This window comes from Neofelis nebulosa, chromosome 13, assembly GCF_028018385.1.
Source record: "Neofelis nebulosa isolate mNeoNeb1 chromosome 13, mNeoNeb1.pri, whole genome shotgun sequence".
NCBI classification, from domain to species: domain Eukaryota; kingdom Metazoa; phylum Chordata; class Mammalia; order Carnivora; family Felidae; genus Neofelis; species Neofelis nebulosa.
In genome coordinates, this window is record NC_080794.1 from 61343852 (window position 1) to 61357571 (window position 13720).

Consider the following 13720-nt stretch of genomic DNA (forward strand, 5'->3'; position numbering starts at 1 on the left):
TAGGGATATAAATAGTTCCTACTTTATGGGGCAGCTATTAAGATTACACAGGATAATCCATGTAAAACACGTAGCCTAGTGCCTTTGCACAATATAAACACTCCACACGTCCTAGCCTGTAGTATTTTTATGTCAATGCTAATCATAATAGAATGTCACCCCCCAAAATCCCATTCTTCCCCATCTCTGGTCTTCCTCTGTCCCTATGGAGAATTTTAATGTGGCCTGATGATCTTTTGCATGAGAAAGTCAGCAACAATAAAAAAAAATACTTGTCTTCCATGAGACTGAGATGAGCTAGAACGTTGCAAGTTTAACAAAGAGTTGCTAAAGAATAATGAGAGGATGTCTCTCCCCTCCCAGCCTACCCACCCTTGTGACAAGATTCTATCCAGTTGATTAGAGCATCTGTCACTATGGAAACGGGGCTCATGTTGTGATGGAGCTTCAAATAGTAAGGCTCTAGTTCTCATTCAGTAGCTGTCTCTGCTCTGTGTTCCTGTGGGGTTTCAGGTTATGATAGCTTCGTTAATCATACGGAAAAAATGGGTTGTTACAGAGAACGATAGAAAATAAATCTGACTGGGTGGGGGGGAAGGGTAGTTTATCACTTGAGAAAAGCAAGGGTTGTCACTGTGGAAACTGGCAAGGTAGTCCCTAGGAAAGACTTTTTTCCCCTTGATTCCTGTGCATGTGTTTCCTCAGCAGAGAATGCCAACTTATAGGAACTTGCACATCCATTTTAGATACTCTGTTAACATTGGATGGACAGATGGATGGGTAAGGAGGGAGGGAATGATTTCGTCCCTAAGATTCATAGGCACAATATTTAGTTATTTGTAATGAGTTCTGCAAGGCTTAGGAAAAGAAAGAATTTTCTTTTAAATTTAATTTTATTTAATTTAGGTATTTATATGCTGAAACTCACTTGTTGCTATCTCCGAAAGAATATGCATTTACTTAATAAATATTACATTCACTTAATAAATATTTAATGAGCATGTACCAAGCACTTTGTTAGGTACCGAGGATGCTAATGTGAATAATATGATCTCTTTTTCCCCAAATCTCTTTAATCTTAAGAGAGAGGTTAGATAAATGAATGGATAATCACAAGACAGTGTGATAAAGGGTGATAATGGACACACATACGGATTGTAGTGATATTACTATAATTTGACAATCAATCATGGTTATCTTTTTTTTGTTGTTTCATGTTTATTTATTTTTGAGGGAGGTGGGGGGGAGGGGCAGAGGGAGATTCAGAATCTGAAGCAGGCTCTGCACTGTCAGCTCAGAGCTTGACGTGGGGCTCGAACTCAAGAACTGTGAGATCATGACGTGAGCCGAAGTCAGGTGCTTAACCGACTGAGCCACCCAGGCACCCCAACAACCAAGTGTAATATTGGTGGCCCATTAAAAAATGTTTTTTTGAATAGGCAATGCATACATCTAGTGTAGAGATCAGAAAGCACAGTAGGGTAAACAGAGTAGTTCAGCCTCTCTCCCACCTCTTGTCTTCCAGCCACTCTGTTCCTTCCTTGGAGGCAGCTATTAGTACTAGTTTCTTGTATAATATTCCAGATACAGTCTGCATAAATATGCCTATATATAGTAATCTACTAAAAATTAAAACAAGTTTTAATGTTTATATTTATTTATTTATTTGTATTATTATTATTTTTTTTTAAAGTAGGCTCCATGCCCAGTATAGAGCCTAACACGGGACCTGAACTCATGACCCTGAGATCAAGACCTGAGCTGAGATCTAGAGGCAGACGCTTAACCTACTGAGCCACCCAGGCGCCCCTAGTGTTTATTTTTTAAATGTGAATAATTGTACATAGTACAAAATTCAAAATTAAATATAAGGGTATGGAGTAAATTACAATTTGTTTTTATGTGGAGAGAAATTAGGTGTTGGGCCCTCTTCTCCTAACCCAGGTGGTGGCCGTATTAGAGGAATTCATGCTAGCTGCTGTAACAAATCCTGGATCTCAGTGGTTTAATGGATCTTGCTCACATAATAGATCCATGCCAGTTAGTCAGCTCTCCTAGATCCCTTGTCACTCCATGTAGTAACGAGAGATCTAAAATCCTTCCATGATGTGTTTTTGCCATCTCAGAGCCCTTCGTTTCCAGCTGCACAGATGGGAGAGTATGAACTAAGGATCATGGGAGATTTTAGGGGCCAGCCCTGCAGGTGATGTACATATATCACTTTGTCAACATTCCATTGGCCTGAACTAGTCCTTAGAAAGGCTGAGAAGTGCATTCTTTCTGCATGCCCTGGGAGAGGAGCAGCACTGGTGAGCGTCCAGCTGTTCCCTTCCAATGGTATAGTTCTTATACTCGACTGTAACCTAGATATCTCTTCTCTTTCCACTATAGGTAGTGTATCTGGCCAGCGATACCTTCAACTATAGTGCCATTGACCGAGTGAAGTCCAGGGGCAAGCGGCTTGCACTAGAGAAAGTGCCAAAAGTTGGGCAGCGGTTTAATCGCATCGGGCTACCGCCAAAGGTATAAACTGCACATGTAAAGGTGATGATTTATGGTGGCATAACCATCCAAGCGGTGAAACAAGGCACCTAGAGACTTGCATGTGGACATGCGAATAGCCTGCCTCGAGGCTCCTGTCTTCCTCCTTTTTAAGGTTTGGGGAATAATTTTCCAGAGAACAGAACTCCTAACTTCTCACTTTACTCCTCTGGCCCATTTAGATAGGCTTCTTGAATTTGGATTGGGCAAGCACTCCCATGACCTTTTTCTGACATAAACTCCACAGTGCCTTATGGGCGACCTGGCTTACTCCTGGGCTCTTTGGACTTGAGCTACAGGGAAGTCTCTTTATTCCTCCTCTTTGGCTGCAGGTTGGTTCGTTCCAGCTCTTTGTTGAAGGCTACAAAGACGCAGACTACTGGCTACGGCGTTTCGAAGCAGAACCTCTCCCTGAGAACACTAACCGGCAACTACTGCTGCAGTTCGAGCGGTTGGTGGTGCTGGACTACATCATCCGCAACACTGGTGAGCAGCTGTGGGCGGTCCCGGTGTGCTAGACGGTTGGGAGGCGCGGGGAGGCCTGGAGGCCTGCCGAGCTCCATGCCCGAGTGCCTTCTCGGGATGAAGTTTGTCTGTGAGTCAGAAGGGCCTCGAAAATAGGTTGCCAAGACACGCTTTGTCCAGTTGTGCAGTTACCAGAGGTAATGAGTCCTGGAGCCAGTAGTGCATTTTATCTTAGCCTGTTTCCCAGTCCCAGACAGAAGACACATTGGCCCTTCCGAAGCAACATCGAGAGTACTTTTGTCCTTGATCCCTAGTCACTCAGAGTAGCAAGACCCATCGTAGGACAGTTTTGTCTTTAAGTACCTCATGTGCGTCGACTCATACAGTAGTTGTCATTTGGTGACTGACTTATTTCACTTAGCATATGCCCCTAAGGCTCATTCATGTTGCGGCATGCATCAGAATTTCTTTCCTTTTTAAGGCTGAATAATATTCCATTGTGTGCATATACCATATTTTACTTACCTATCCATCGATGGACACTGGGGTTGCTTCCATGTTTTAGCTATTGTGAATGATGCTGCTATGAACGTGGGTGAACAGATATCTTTGAGACACTACTTTCAGTTATTTTATATATATACCCAGAGGTGGAATTACTGGATCATATGGCAGTCCTGTTGAATTGTTTCGTTTTCCTCCTTTTTTTTCTTTTGAGAGAGTGTACACGTGTAAGAGGGGGAGGCGCAGAGGGAGAGGGAGAGAGAGAATCTTAAGCAGGCTCCATGCCCAGCTCAGAGCCTGACACAGGGCTCAATCTCATGACTGTGACATCATGACCTGAGCTGAAATCCAGAGTCAGATGCTCAACCAGCTGAGTCACCCTGGTGCCCCTGTTTAACTTTTTTTAAATTGAAGTATAGTGACCTATGCTTAGTCTTTGGAGGAACTGCCATACTGCTTTCCATTCCAGTGCACCATTTTACATTACCTCCAGTGTTGGACAGCATTCCAGTTTCTCCACCTCTTCATCACTGTGTCATTTTCCGGGTTTTGTTTCCTTTTGTTTTTATCTTTATTTATTTATTTATTTATTTAATTTTTAATTAAATTAATTAATTAATTAATTTTTATTTTATTTATTTATTTTTTTTATTTTTTTAATTTTTTTTTTGAGAGACAGGGCATGAGCCGGGGAAGGGCAGAGAGAGAGGGAGACACAGAACCCAAAGCGGGCTCCAGGTTCTGAGCTGTCAGCACAGAGTCCGATCCAGCACTCAAACCCACGAACCGTGAGACCATGACCTGAGCCGAAGTCAGACTCTTAACCGACTAAGCCACCCAGACACCACTCCTTTTGCTTTTAGATCACAGTCATCCTAATAGGTATAAGGTGGCATGTCATTGTAGTTTTGATTTGCGTTTCCTAATGATTAGTGATGTTGTGAACATCTTTTCACGTACTTTTTGGCCATTTGCATATCTTTGGAGAAATAACTATTCAAGTCCTTTACCCATCTTTGAGTCAGGTTGTTTTGTTGTTGAGTTGTAGGAATTCTTTATATATTCTGGACATTAATTCCATCTCAAATACATGACTTGCAAATATTTCCTCACATTCTGTGGGTTGCCTTTTTATTCTGTTGGTAGAATCTTTTTTTTTTTTTAATTTTTTTTTTCAACGTTTTTTATTTATTTTTGGGACAGAGAGAGACAGAGCATGAACGGGGGAGGGGCAGAGAGAGAGGGAGACACAGAATCGGAAACAGGCTCCAGGCTCCGAGCCATCAGCCCAGAGCCTGACGCGGGGCTCGAACTCACGGACCGCGAGATCGTGACCTGGCTGAAGTCGGACGCTTAACCGACTGCGCCACCCAGGCGCCCCACTGTTGGTAGAATCTTTTGATGCAACTAATTTTTATTTTTTTAATTATTTTTTTAAGTTTGTTTATTTTGAGAGAGAGGGACAGAGCACAAGTGGAGAAGGGGCAGAGAGAGAGGGAGGGAGAGAATCCCAAGTAGGCTCTGTGCTATCAGTGCAGAGCCCATCTCAGGGCTGAGTCTCACGAACCATGAGATCATGACCTGAGCCAAGATCAAGAGTCACACACTTAACCAACTGAGCCACCTCAGTGAAATTAATTTTAAAGTTTTCATGAAGTCTAGTTTGTCCATTTCTTAATTTTTGTCTGTGCCTTTGGTGTCATATGTAGGAAATTACTGCCAGATCTAATGCCATGAAGCTTTTGTCTTACGTTTTTATCTTAAGAATTTTATAGTTTTTGGCCTTAGATTTAGGTCATGGATGAATTTTGAGTTAATTTTTTGTGTATGATGTGAGGTAAGGGTCCAACTTCATTTTCGGTGTGTGGATATCCAGTTTCCCCAGCACCATTTGTTTATAAGACTGATTTTCCCTGCTGAAGGGTCCTGTCACCCTTGTTGAAAACCATTTGATCACATATGCAAAGGTTTATGTCTAGAATCTATTGGTTTACATTTATCTATTTAATTTACCTATATGTTTGTCTTTATGCTAGTATTACACTATTTTGATTACTATAGCTTTGTAGTAAGTTTTGTAATAAATATAGTTTATTTATTTATTTATTTATTTTTAATTTTTTTTTTTTCAATGTTTTTAATTTATTTTTGGGACAGAGAGACACAGAGCATGAACGGGGGAGGGGCAGAGAGAGAGGGAGACACAGAATTGGAAACAGGCTCCAGGCTCCGAGCTGTCAGCACAGAGCCCGACGCGGGGCTCGAACTCACAGACGCGAGATCGTGACCTGGCTGAAGTCGGCCGCTTAACCGACTGCGCCACCCAGGCGCCCCTAAATATAGTTTATAGTAAGCTTGAAAGTTTTGGAGGACGTATGAGTCCCCCAGCTTTGTTCTTCTCTTTCTGGATTGCTTTGTCTATTTGGGGTCCCTTGAAATTCCATATGAATTTTAGGATGAGTTTTTCTGTTTCTGCAAAAAACATCATTGGGATTTTGATAGTAATTGCATTAGATCTCTAGATTGCTTTGAGTAATATTGACATCTTAACAATATTGAGTCTTCCAGTGTATAAACATGGGGTGTCTTTCCATTTATTTATGTCTTCTTTAATTTCTTTCAGCAATGTTTGTAGTTTTGTTTTTTATTTTTTGTTTTTTGTTTTTGAGAGACAGCAAGTGGGGGAAGTGGCAAAGAGAGGGAGACAGAATCCCAAGGCAGGCCCCGAGCTGCCAGTGCAGAGCCTGTCACAGGGCTCGTACCCATGAACCATGAGATCATGACCTGAGCCAGAAGTCAAGAGTGGGCACCCTGGCGCCCCTTGTAGTTTTTATTATACAAGTCTTTCACCTCCTTGGTTAAATTAATTCTTAAGTATTTTATTCTTTTTGATGCTAAGTGGAATTGTTTTCTTAATTTGCTTTTTTGGATTGCTCATTGTTGGTAAATAGAAATGCAAATGATTTTTGTGTGTTGACTTTGTATTCTGATACTTTGCTGAGTTTACTTATTAGTTCTGGTGTTTTTCTGGTATGTCATCTTTAGACTTTTCTATATATAACATCATATCACCTGCAAACAGATAATTTTACCTCTTTCTTTCAAATGTGGATGCCTTTTATTTCTTTTTCTTGCATAATTACTGTGGTCTTCCAGTATTGTGTTGGACAGAAATGTTGAAAGTGGGCATCCTTGCCTTGTCTAGATCTTAGAGAAAAAGCTTTTAGTCTCTTACCATTGAGTATGATGTTTGCTGTGAGCTTTTCATTTATGACTTATATTGAGGTAGTTTTCTTCTATCCCATTTTAAGTGTTTTTATTATGAAAAGATATTGAATTTTGTCAAAGGCTTTTTCTGCATCAGTTGAGATGATCATGTGTGATTTTTATCCTTCATACTGTTAATGTGGTGTATCACACTGATCAATTTTCATATGTTGAACCATATTTACTTTCCAGCAATAAAACCCACTTGGTCATGGTATAAAATCTTTCTAATAATGTTGCTGATTTCAGTTTGCTAGTATTCTGTTGAGGATTTTTGCATCAATATTTGTAAGAGATATTGGTCTGCAGTTTTCTTGTAGTATCTTTGTTGGGTGTTGGTATCAAGGTAAGGCTGGTCTCATAGAATGCGTTTAGAATGTTGCCTCCTCTTCAAATTTTTGAAAATTTTGAGGAGAATTGGTGTTAGTTCTTCTTTAAGTGTTTGGTAGACTTTACCAATGAAGCCATCGGGTCCAGGGCTATTGTTTGTCAGGAGACTTTTGGTTACAGATTCAGTCTCCTTACTGGTTATAGTCTATTCTGATATTCTATTTCTGCATGATGTAGTCTTGGTAGATTTTGTTTCTAGGAATTTGTCCATTTCATCTAGGTTTTCCAGTTTGTTGGCATATAGTTTCCTATAGTTCTCTCTCTCTGTTTTTAATTTAGAAAGAGCGTAATGGGGAGGGGTAGAGGGAGAGGTAGAGAATCTTAAGCAGGCTCCATACCTAATGCAGAGTCCCATGTGGGGCTCTATCTCATGACCTTGAGATCATGACCTGAGCCAAAATCAAGAGTCTGACATTTAACTGACTAAGCCATCCAGGCTCCCCTATTATAGTACTCACTTAAAATCCTTCTTATTTTGGTAGAATTGGTAGTAATGTCCCTACTTTTGTTTCTGATTTTAGCAATTTCAGTCTTGTATATTTTTTTCTTAATCTAAATAGCTAAAAGTTTTTATCAGTTTTATTCATTCAGTGAAACAATTGTTATATTTTAGTTTTAGACCATTTAGTTTATGTATAATGTACATGTAGATGAAAATCTACCATCTTATGTGCTTTCTATGTTTGTGCCTATCTTTTTTTTCTTCCCCTTCTTCCACTGATCTTTTTTCCCCTCTTTCTTGCTTTCTTTTAAATTACTTTGTACTTATTTCATTTCTCCCCTCTTTTAGCTCAGAAGCTGTACACTCTTCTTTTTTTTCTTTTCTTTTTTTTTTGGTGTTACTCTAAAGATTACCATGTGAATCCTTGATTTCCCAAAATCTAATAGTAATTGGTAGAAACCCTTAGCTTCATTTACCTTTCTCCAGACTTTCATACTATAAATGTCATATGTTTTAATCATATATGCATATATATGTATATGTGTCTGCATGTATGTGCATATGTAAAACCACATTTCTATAAAACTATTAAGATGGTATTGTCATTATTATTACTGTTATTAATATAATTATGGAGACTTTTGAGCATATACAAATAAGCAGAATAGTGAACCTGCATGAACTGGTTATTCCGGCCTTAACAATCATTGGTCCATGACTAATCCTGTCCCACTCACACTTCCATTTAGTTACCTTCTTTTATTATTTTAAGGTAATTTCAGGTATAAATTTATTCCTAATTATTTCAGTATGTGTCTAAAAGACAACTCTTTTAAAAAAATACTATTACACTCCAACAAAACTAATTAATATTTATCTGGATTTACTAATATATTTACCCATTATATTGCTCTTTAAATCTTCCTGTATCTCCAAGGTTCTATTTGGAATAATTTTCTTTTGACTTAGAGAATATTTTAGCACTAGTCTGCTGGTGATGAATTTTGGTTTTGTTTGTCTGAAAATGTCATTATTTCACCTTCATTTTTTGAAGGCTATTTTTGCTGGGTATAGAATTTGGGATTGGCAGCTATTTTCTTTCAGTAGTTAAAAAAACAAATATTCCATTGTCGTCTTACTCCCATGATTTCTGTGGAGAAGTCACTTGTCCTTGTATTATTGCCGTTTATTTGAAGGTAATCTCTCTTTTTCTCTAGCTCTTTGTGAGATGTCCCCTGTAGTTGGTTTTCAAAATTTTTACTACAATATGCTTGGTATAGTTTTATTTGTATTTATCCTATTAGGGATTCAGTTTTCCTTGAATCAACAGTTTGACCTTTTGTCACTTTTGGAAGATTCTCAGCTATTCTCTCTTTAAATAATTATTTCTGCCCATTTTTTCCTCCACTCCTTCTCAGAATCCAGTCACATTTTTCCTGGGTGCTTTGTTTTGCTCTTTTCTTATGACCTGTCTTTCAGATCATTACTTCTGTCTTTGGCACAGTCTAATGGTAAACTCATCTATTGAGTTCTCAATTTGGTAACCATATTTTTCAGTTCTTGAATTTCTATTTGATTCTTTTTTATGGTCTTGTTTTCTACTAATATTATTAATCTTGCCTTTTATCTTCTTAAATAGTAAGGATTTTATGTTGAATATTTAAGAGTCTGTATCTTCATTGTTTGGAGCCCCTCTAGGTTTGTTTTAATTTTCTGTTTCCTTTGTTTTGTCATCCTGTCTCTTTACCTAGTTATTTTGATTGTCAGATATTATATATCAAAAATGGTAAAAATATTTGGAGGCCTAGGATGCAGAAAGTAGTAGAAGATGTGTAGTGCATCTGTGTAGAAGATGATGTTTGTTTTGGCAAGCAGCTAAGGGTACCAGCAATCCAGATTCACTTTAATTTCAGGTATTAAAGGGAAACTCTGCTTAGTTCCAAGGTGTAGTCCTTCAGGTTTCAACCCAAAGCATGGGTGATTTACGAGGGTCTCCTCCCTGTATCAGTCACTGGACTATGATTTTTTCTCCCTAGCTTCACAAGACTATTAGAACACTGTTCTTCTACCTCTCAACCTCTTAGCTACCTCTTCCCAAATCAGCAGGTGCTCTAGGAGAAAAGAAGCCACAAATGCTAGACTCTTCTGTCTGAATTTCCTTTCTCTCCCAGATCTTGACATTTTAACTCTAAATGGACTTATTCAAACCTCTGATATCTTAAAGAGATCTAAAAATATTTTATTGGGACGCCTGGGTATCTTAGTTGGTTGAGCGTCTAACTCTTGATTTCAGCTCGGGTCATGGTCCCAAGCTTGTGGGATTGAGCCCTGTGTCCACACCTAGCATGGTACCTGCTTAAAATTCTTTCCTTCTTTCTTTCTTTCTTTCTTTCTTTCTTTCTTTCTTTCTTTCTTTCTTTCTTTCTTTCTCCCTCCCTCCCTCCCTCCCTCCCTCCCTCCCTCCCTCCCCCCTCCCCCCTCCTTCCCCTGCTCACACACTCTACAAAATAAAAATTAAAAAAATAAAAATACTTTATCAATGTTTTCTAGTTGTTCTCAGTGGAATGATTGGTCCAAGTGTCCAAAATATGTAGTCCATTATTACTGAAAGTGAAAATCACCCCGGTTTTTTCTAACATCATGTTTCTGTTCACAGATCGAGGCAATGACAACTGGCTGATTAAATATGACTGTCCAATGGATAGTTCTAGCTCTCGGGTAAGAGGTTGATCTATGTCTTGAGGAAGAGGTTGAGGTAGTGTATATGCATAATGTAGAAGCATATAATAATCAGAAATTAGGTCATATAAGTTGAGAAGAATCAGGACAGCACATGTGTTTAAAATTGATAGGTTAATATTTGATAGAGGTTTTCTCAATCTGTTTTTTTTTATTTAAATTTTTTTTAATGTTTATTCATTTTTGAGAGACAGAGTGTGAGGGGGGAGGGGCAGAGAGAGAGAAAGACAGACAGAATCTGAAGCAGGCTCCAGGCTCTGAGCTGTCAGTACAGAGTCCGATGTGCGGCTCAAACCCACGAATTGTGAGATCATGACCTGAGCCAAAGTCAGATGCTTAACTGACTGAGCCACCCAGGCACCCCTCTCAATCTGTTTTTTAAGGAATATCCTATTGAATAATGTTAATAGAGGTAGAAGAAAATTCGAAATAAGTTTGGAATATATTACATACTTTATGCTTTTCTTGGAGATTCACATTGCATAGTAGTGTAGTAAAGGTCTGAGAAGTAGTCCATTAAATGAACCTATTTAATTTTGTTTGGCCCATGATTTCTAAACTTTTTAGAATACTTTTCTCACAATAGACCATAATTCCACAGAGCCATCAGTTTAGAAAAAGCTGCTTCCTGCAATTTCCCTTACTGTCTCATTGCTTTCATATTCTACCATGCTTTTCTAGTCCTGCTCAGGCTGCACATTAAAAAAAAAAAAAAAATTTAGTGGAATAGGAGAATGAGGTTGACTTCTATCCTTATAGTAGTTTTTTTGTCTAGCGTTTATTTTTATTTAAAAAAAAATTTTTTTTTAGATGTTTATTTATTTTCTTTTTTTTTTTTTTTTTTTTATTTTTTTTTAAATTTTTTTTTTTTCAACGTTTTTTATTTATTTTTGGGACAGAGAGAGACAGAGCATGAACGGGGGAGGGGCAGAGAGAGAGAGGGAGACACAGAATCGGAAACAGGCTCCAGGCTCTGAGCCATCAGCTCAGAGCCTGACGCGGGGCTCGAACTCACGGACCGCGAGATCGTGACCTGGCTGAAGTCGGACGCTTAACCGACTGCGCCACCCAGGCGCCCCTAGATGTTTATTTATTTTCGAGACAGAGAGAGACACAGCATGAACGGGGGAGGGGCAGAGAGAGAGGGAGACACAGAATCAGAAGCAGGCTCCAGGCTCTGAGCCATCAGCCCAGAGCCCGACGCGGGGCTCGAACTCGCAGGCCGCGAGATCGTGACCTGAGCTGAAGTCAGACGCTTAACCGACTGAGCCACCCAGGCGCCCCTGTCTAGCTTTTAATATAATTGACATATAACATTGTACAGGTTTAAGATATACAACGTAGTGATTTGATGAATGTATATTTTGCAAAATGTTTATTTACCACAGCAAGGTTAGTTAACACATCCTCATAGTGTTTTTACTTTCTTCTCTAATAGTGGTTTTCGTATTTTGTACATATCAGAATTACCTGGAAGCCTTATTAAAAATAGCACAGATTCTCCAAGGCTTTCCTTTTCACCTGTCCCTGAAATGGCAAGAAACTCTCTTGTGCAAGAGTAACCAACTGTTATCTTCCATGGTCCTCTTATCTCATGGCAAAATGTGGTCACCAGTAAAGTAGCATCTGGTCCAGGTCTACAGAAAAGGATCTTGGCTGGCTGAATTTGATTTTTCTTTTTCCTTTTCATACTCTCAGGACTCTCACTGCCTTTTCCTAGGAAGAAAGGCTTAGAGTTACCTTTTGTTATTGTCAGTTTCCTTCTTAAGGAGGGCTGTGGCAACTCCTGGGGAAGTGTGCCTTTTCTTAGATAAGGAACTCTGAGAACCTTAAATAAGCCAAGTCAGAGGTGCCATAAATGTACTAAGCTCAGGTAACTATGGAAACCAGTTCAGAGGTTGAATAAGGATTGGTGCCTGAGGGGGTTGGGTTGGGCTATTTTGCTACTACTTTAAAGGGCCTGAGACAGGTGGGACCCTAAGTATTTTGTCTTTCCTTGTTCTTCAGGACACAGACTGGGTGGTAGTGAAGGAGCCTGTTATCAAGGTGGCTGCTATCGACAATGGGCTGGCTTTCCCTCTGAAACACCCTGACTCCTGGAGGGCATGTAAGTCTCAAGACCATTGCGATCTGGCTTTTTCTTGCTCTTCTCAATTTTTTCATCTATGGGGTGAAGATAATAATACCTCTACCACAGGATTGTTCTAAGAAGTTGTAGAATGACGCAGCTCATGCATTTAGCACAGTAGCTGACACGTGGGGCAAGTACTGCCAAACGCAAGCTACTCTTGTCATTTTTGCCTGACATTAGTCCTGTTAGAAGCACAGAGTTGAATTTTCTCATCTGTGCTTTGCATTTTTCTCATTTTTTCTGAGGACTATCTTATTATAATTTATTCTATTTGTGTTTCTAAATATAAGCTATCGTCAATGTTTTCTGTCTTCCTTGGTGACATCTTCGAAGCCAGCCCCTGCCCTGGTAATAACTGAGAAACTCTTAGAAAAAGAAAGGGAGATACAAGTAGAGGGTCACTAGCCCCTTTGCAGTACCAGTGTGTCTTTTCAGAAGGCGCATCTCAGTGTCTCGTTGGTAGATAACTAGAAGTAACTAGAAGGTCATGTGATGTCCGGGAAAGAGTACAAGCTCTGGGATTTGGCAGTCCTGGGTTTGAATCCTAATTCCTTCGCTTACTCTTTAGGCTTTAGGATTAACAGCCCTGGTGACATTTCTTTTCTGTCCTATGTCAAGTAAGAGGGCTGTTCTACCTTTGGCAGTGCTCTGATAGGTGGAGGACAGAGATGGGCAGCTTTGTTTTTTGCTTTTCTTCTTTTCAGATCCCTTTTACTGGGCCTGGTTGCCCCAGGCAAAAGTCCCGTTCTCTCAGGAGATCAAAGATCTGATTCTTCCAAAGATATCGGACCCTAACTTCGTCAAGGACTTGGAGGAGGACCTATATGAACTCTTCAAGGTTAGCCCTGGGAACCTCAACCTTGTAACTATATGGAAGAAGGAATTTCTAATGGCTTTTCTAACGGGTCCTGATACAAGCCAAGAGAGAATGGCTAACACTCTTCTGACTTGTGTCAGCCAATGAAGAGCAAACAAAATTCCCACATGTGGGCATCAAGACCTAGTTCGGGTTGGTTTGAAAAAAATTGACAGCCGTGATGAATCAACGTGGGTTTGTCTTGCGTGTCACGGGGCTGCAGTGTATCTGTAGAGCTCGCCTTTTCCAATGGAGCACTAGAGGCTGGAGTTCTACACAGTTCATAATGAGACTCGGGACAAGATATTCACTTGTTCTTTCTTTCCTCACCCGTGAAACAGAGAGTTTTTAGGGTGGTAGCTAACTTCACTAAGCCTCATAAACC

At 39.6% G+C, this 13720-nt stretch overlaps 1 protein-coding gene across 1 annotated transcript in view; it reads left to right on the forward strand.

Moving 5' to 3' along the window:
* The window catches only part of PI4K2A (phosphatidylinositol 4-kinase type 2 alpha), a 34483-nt gene that overhangs the window by 10978 nt on the left and 9785 nt on the right, over positions 1–13720 (forward strand). The window contains exons 3-7 of the mRNA XM_058697358.1: positions 2392–2523; positions 2874–3027; positions 10266–10327; positions 12356–12455; positions 13184–13317. Of these exons, the coding sequence (XP_058553341.1) occupies positions 2392–2523; positions 2874–3027; positions 10266–10327; positions 12356–12455; positions 13184–13317 (582 nt within the window). The remainder of the gene's footprint in view (positions 1–2391; positions 2524–2873; positions 3028–10265; positions 10328–12355; positions 12456–13183; positions 13318–13720) is intronic.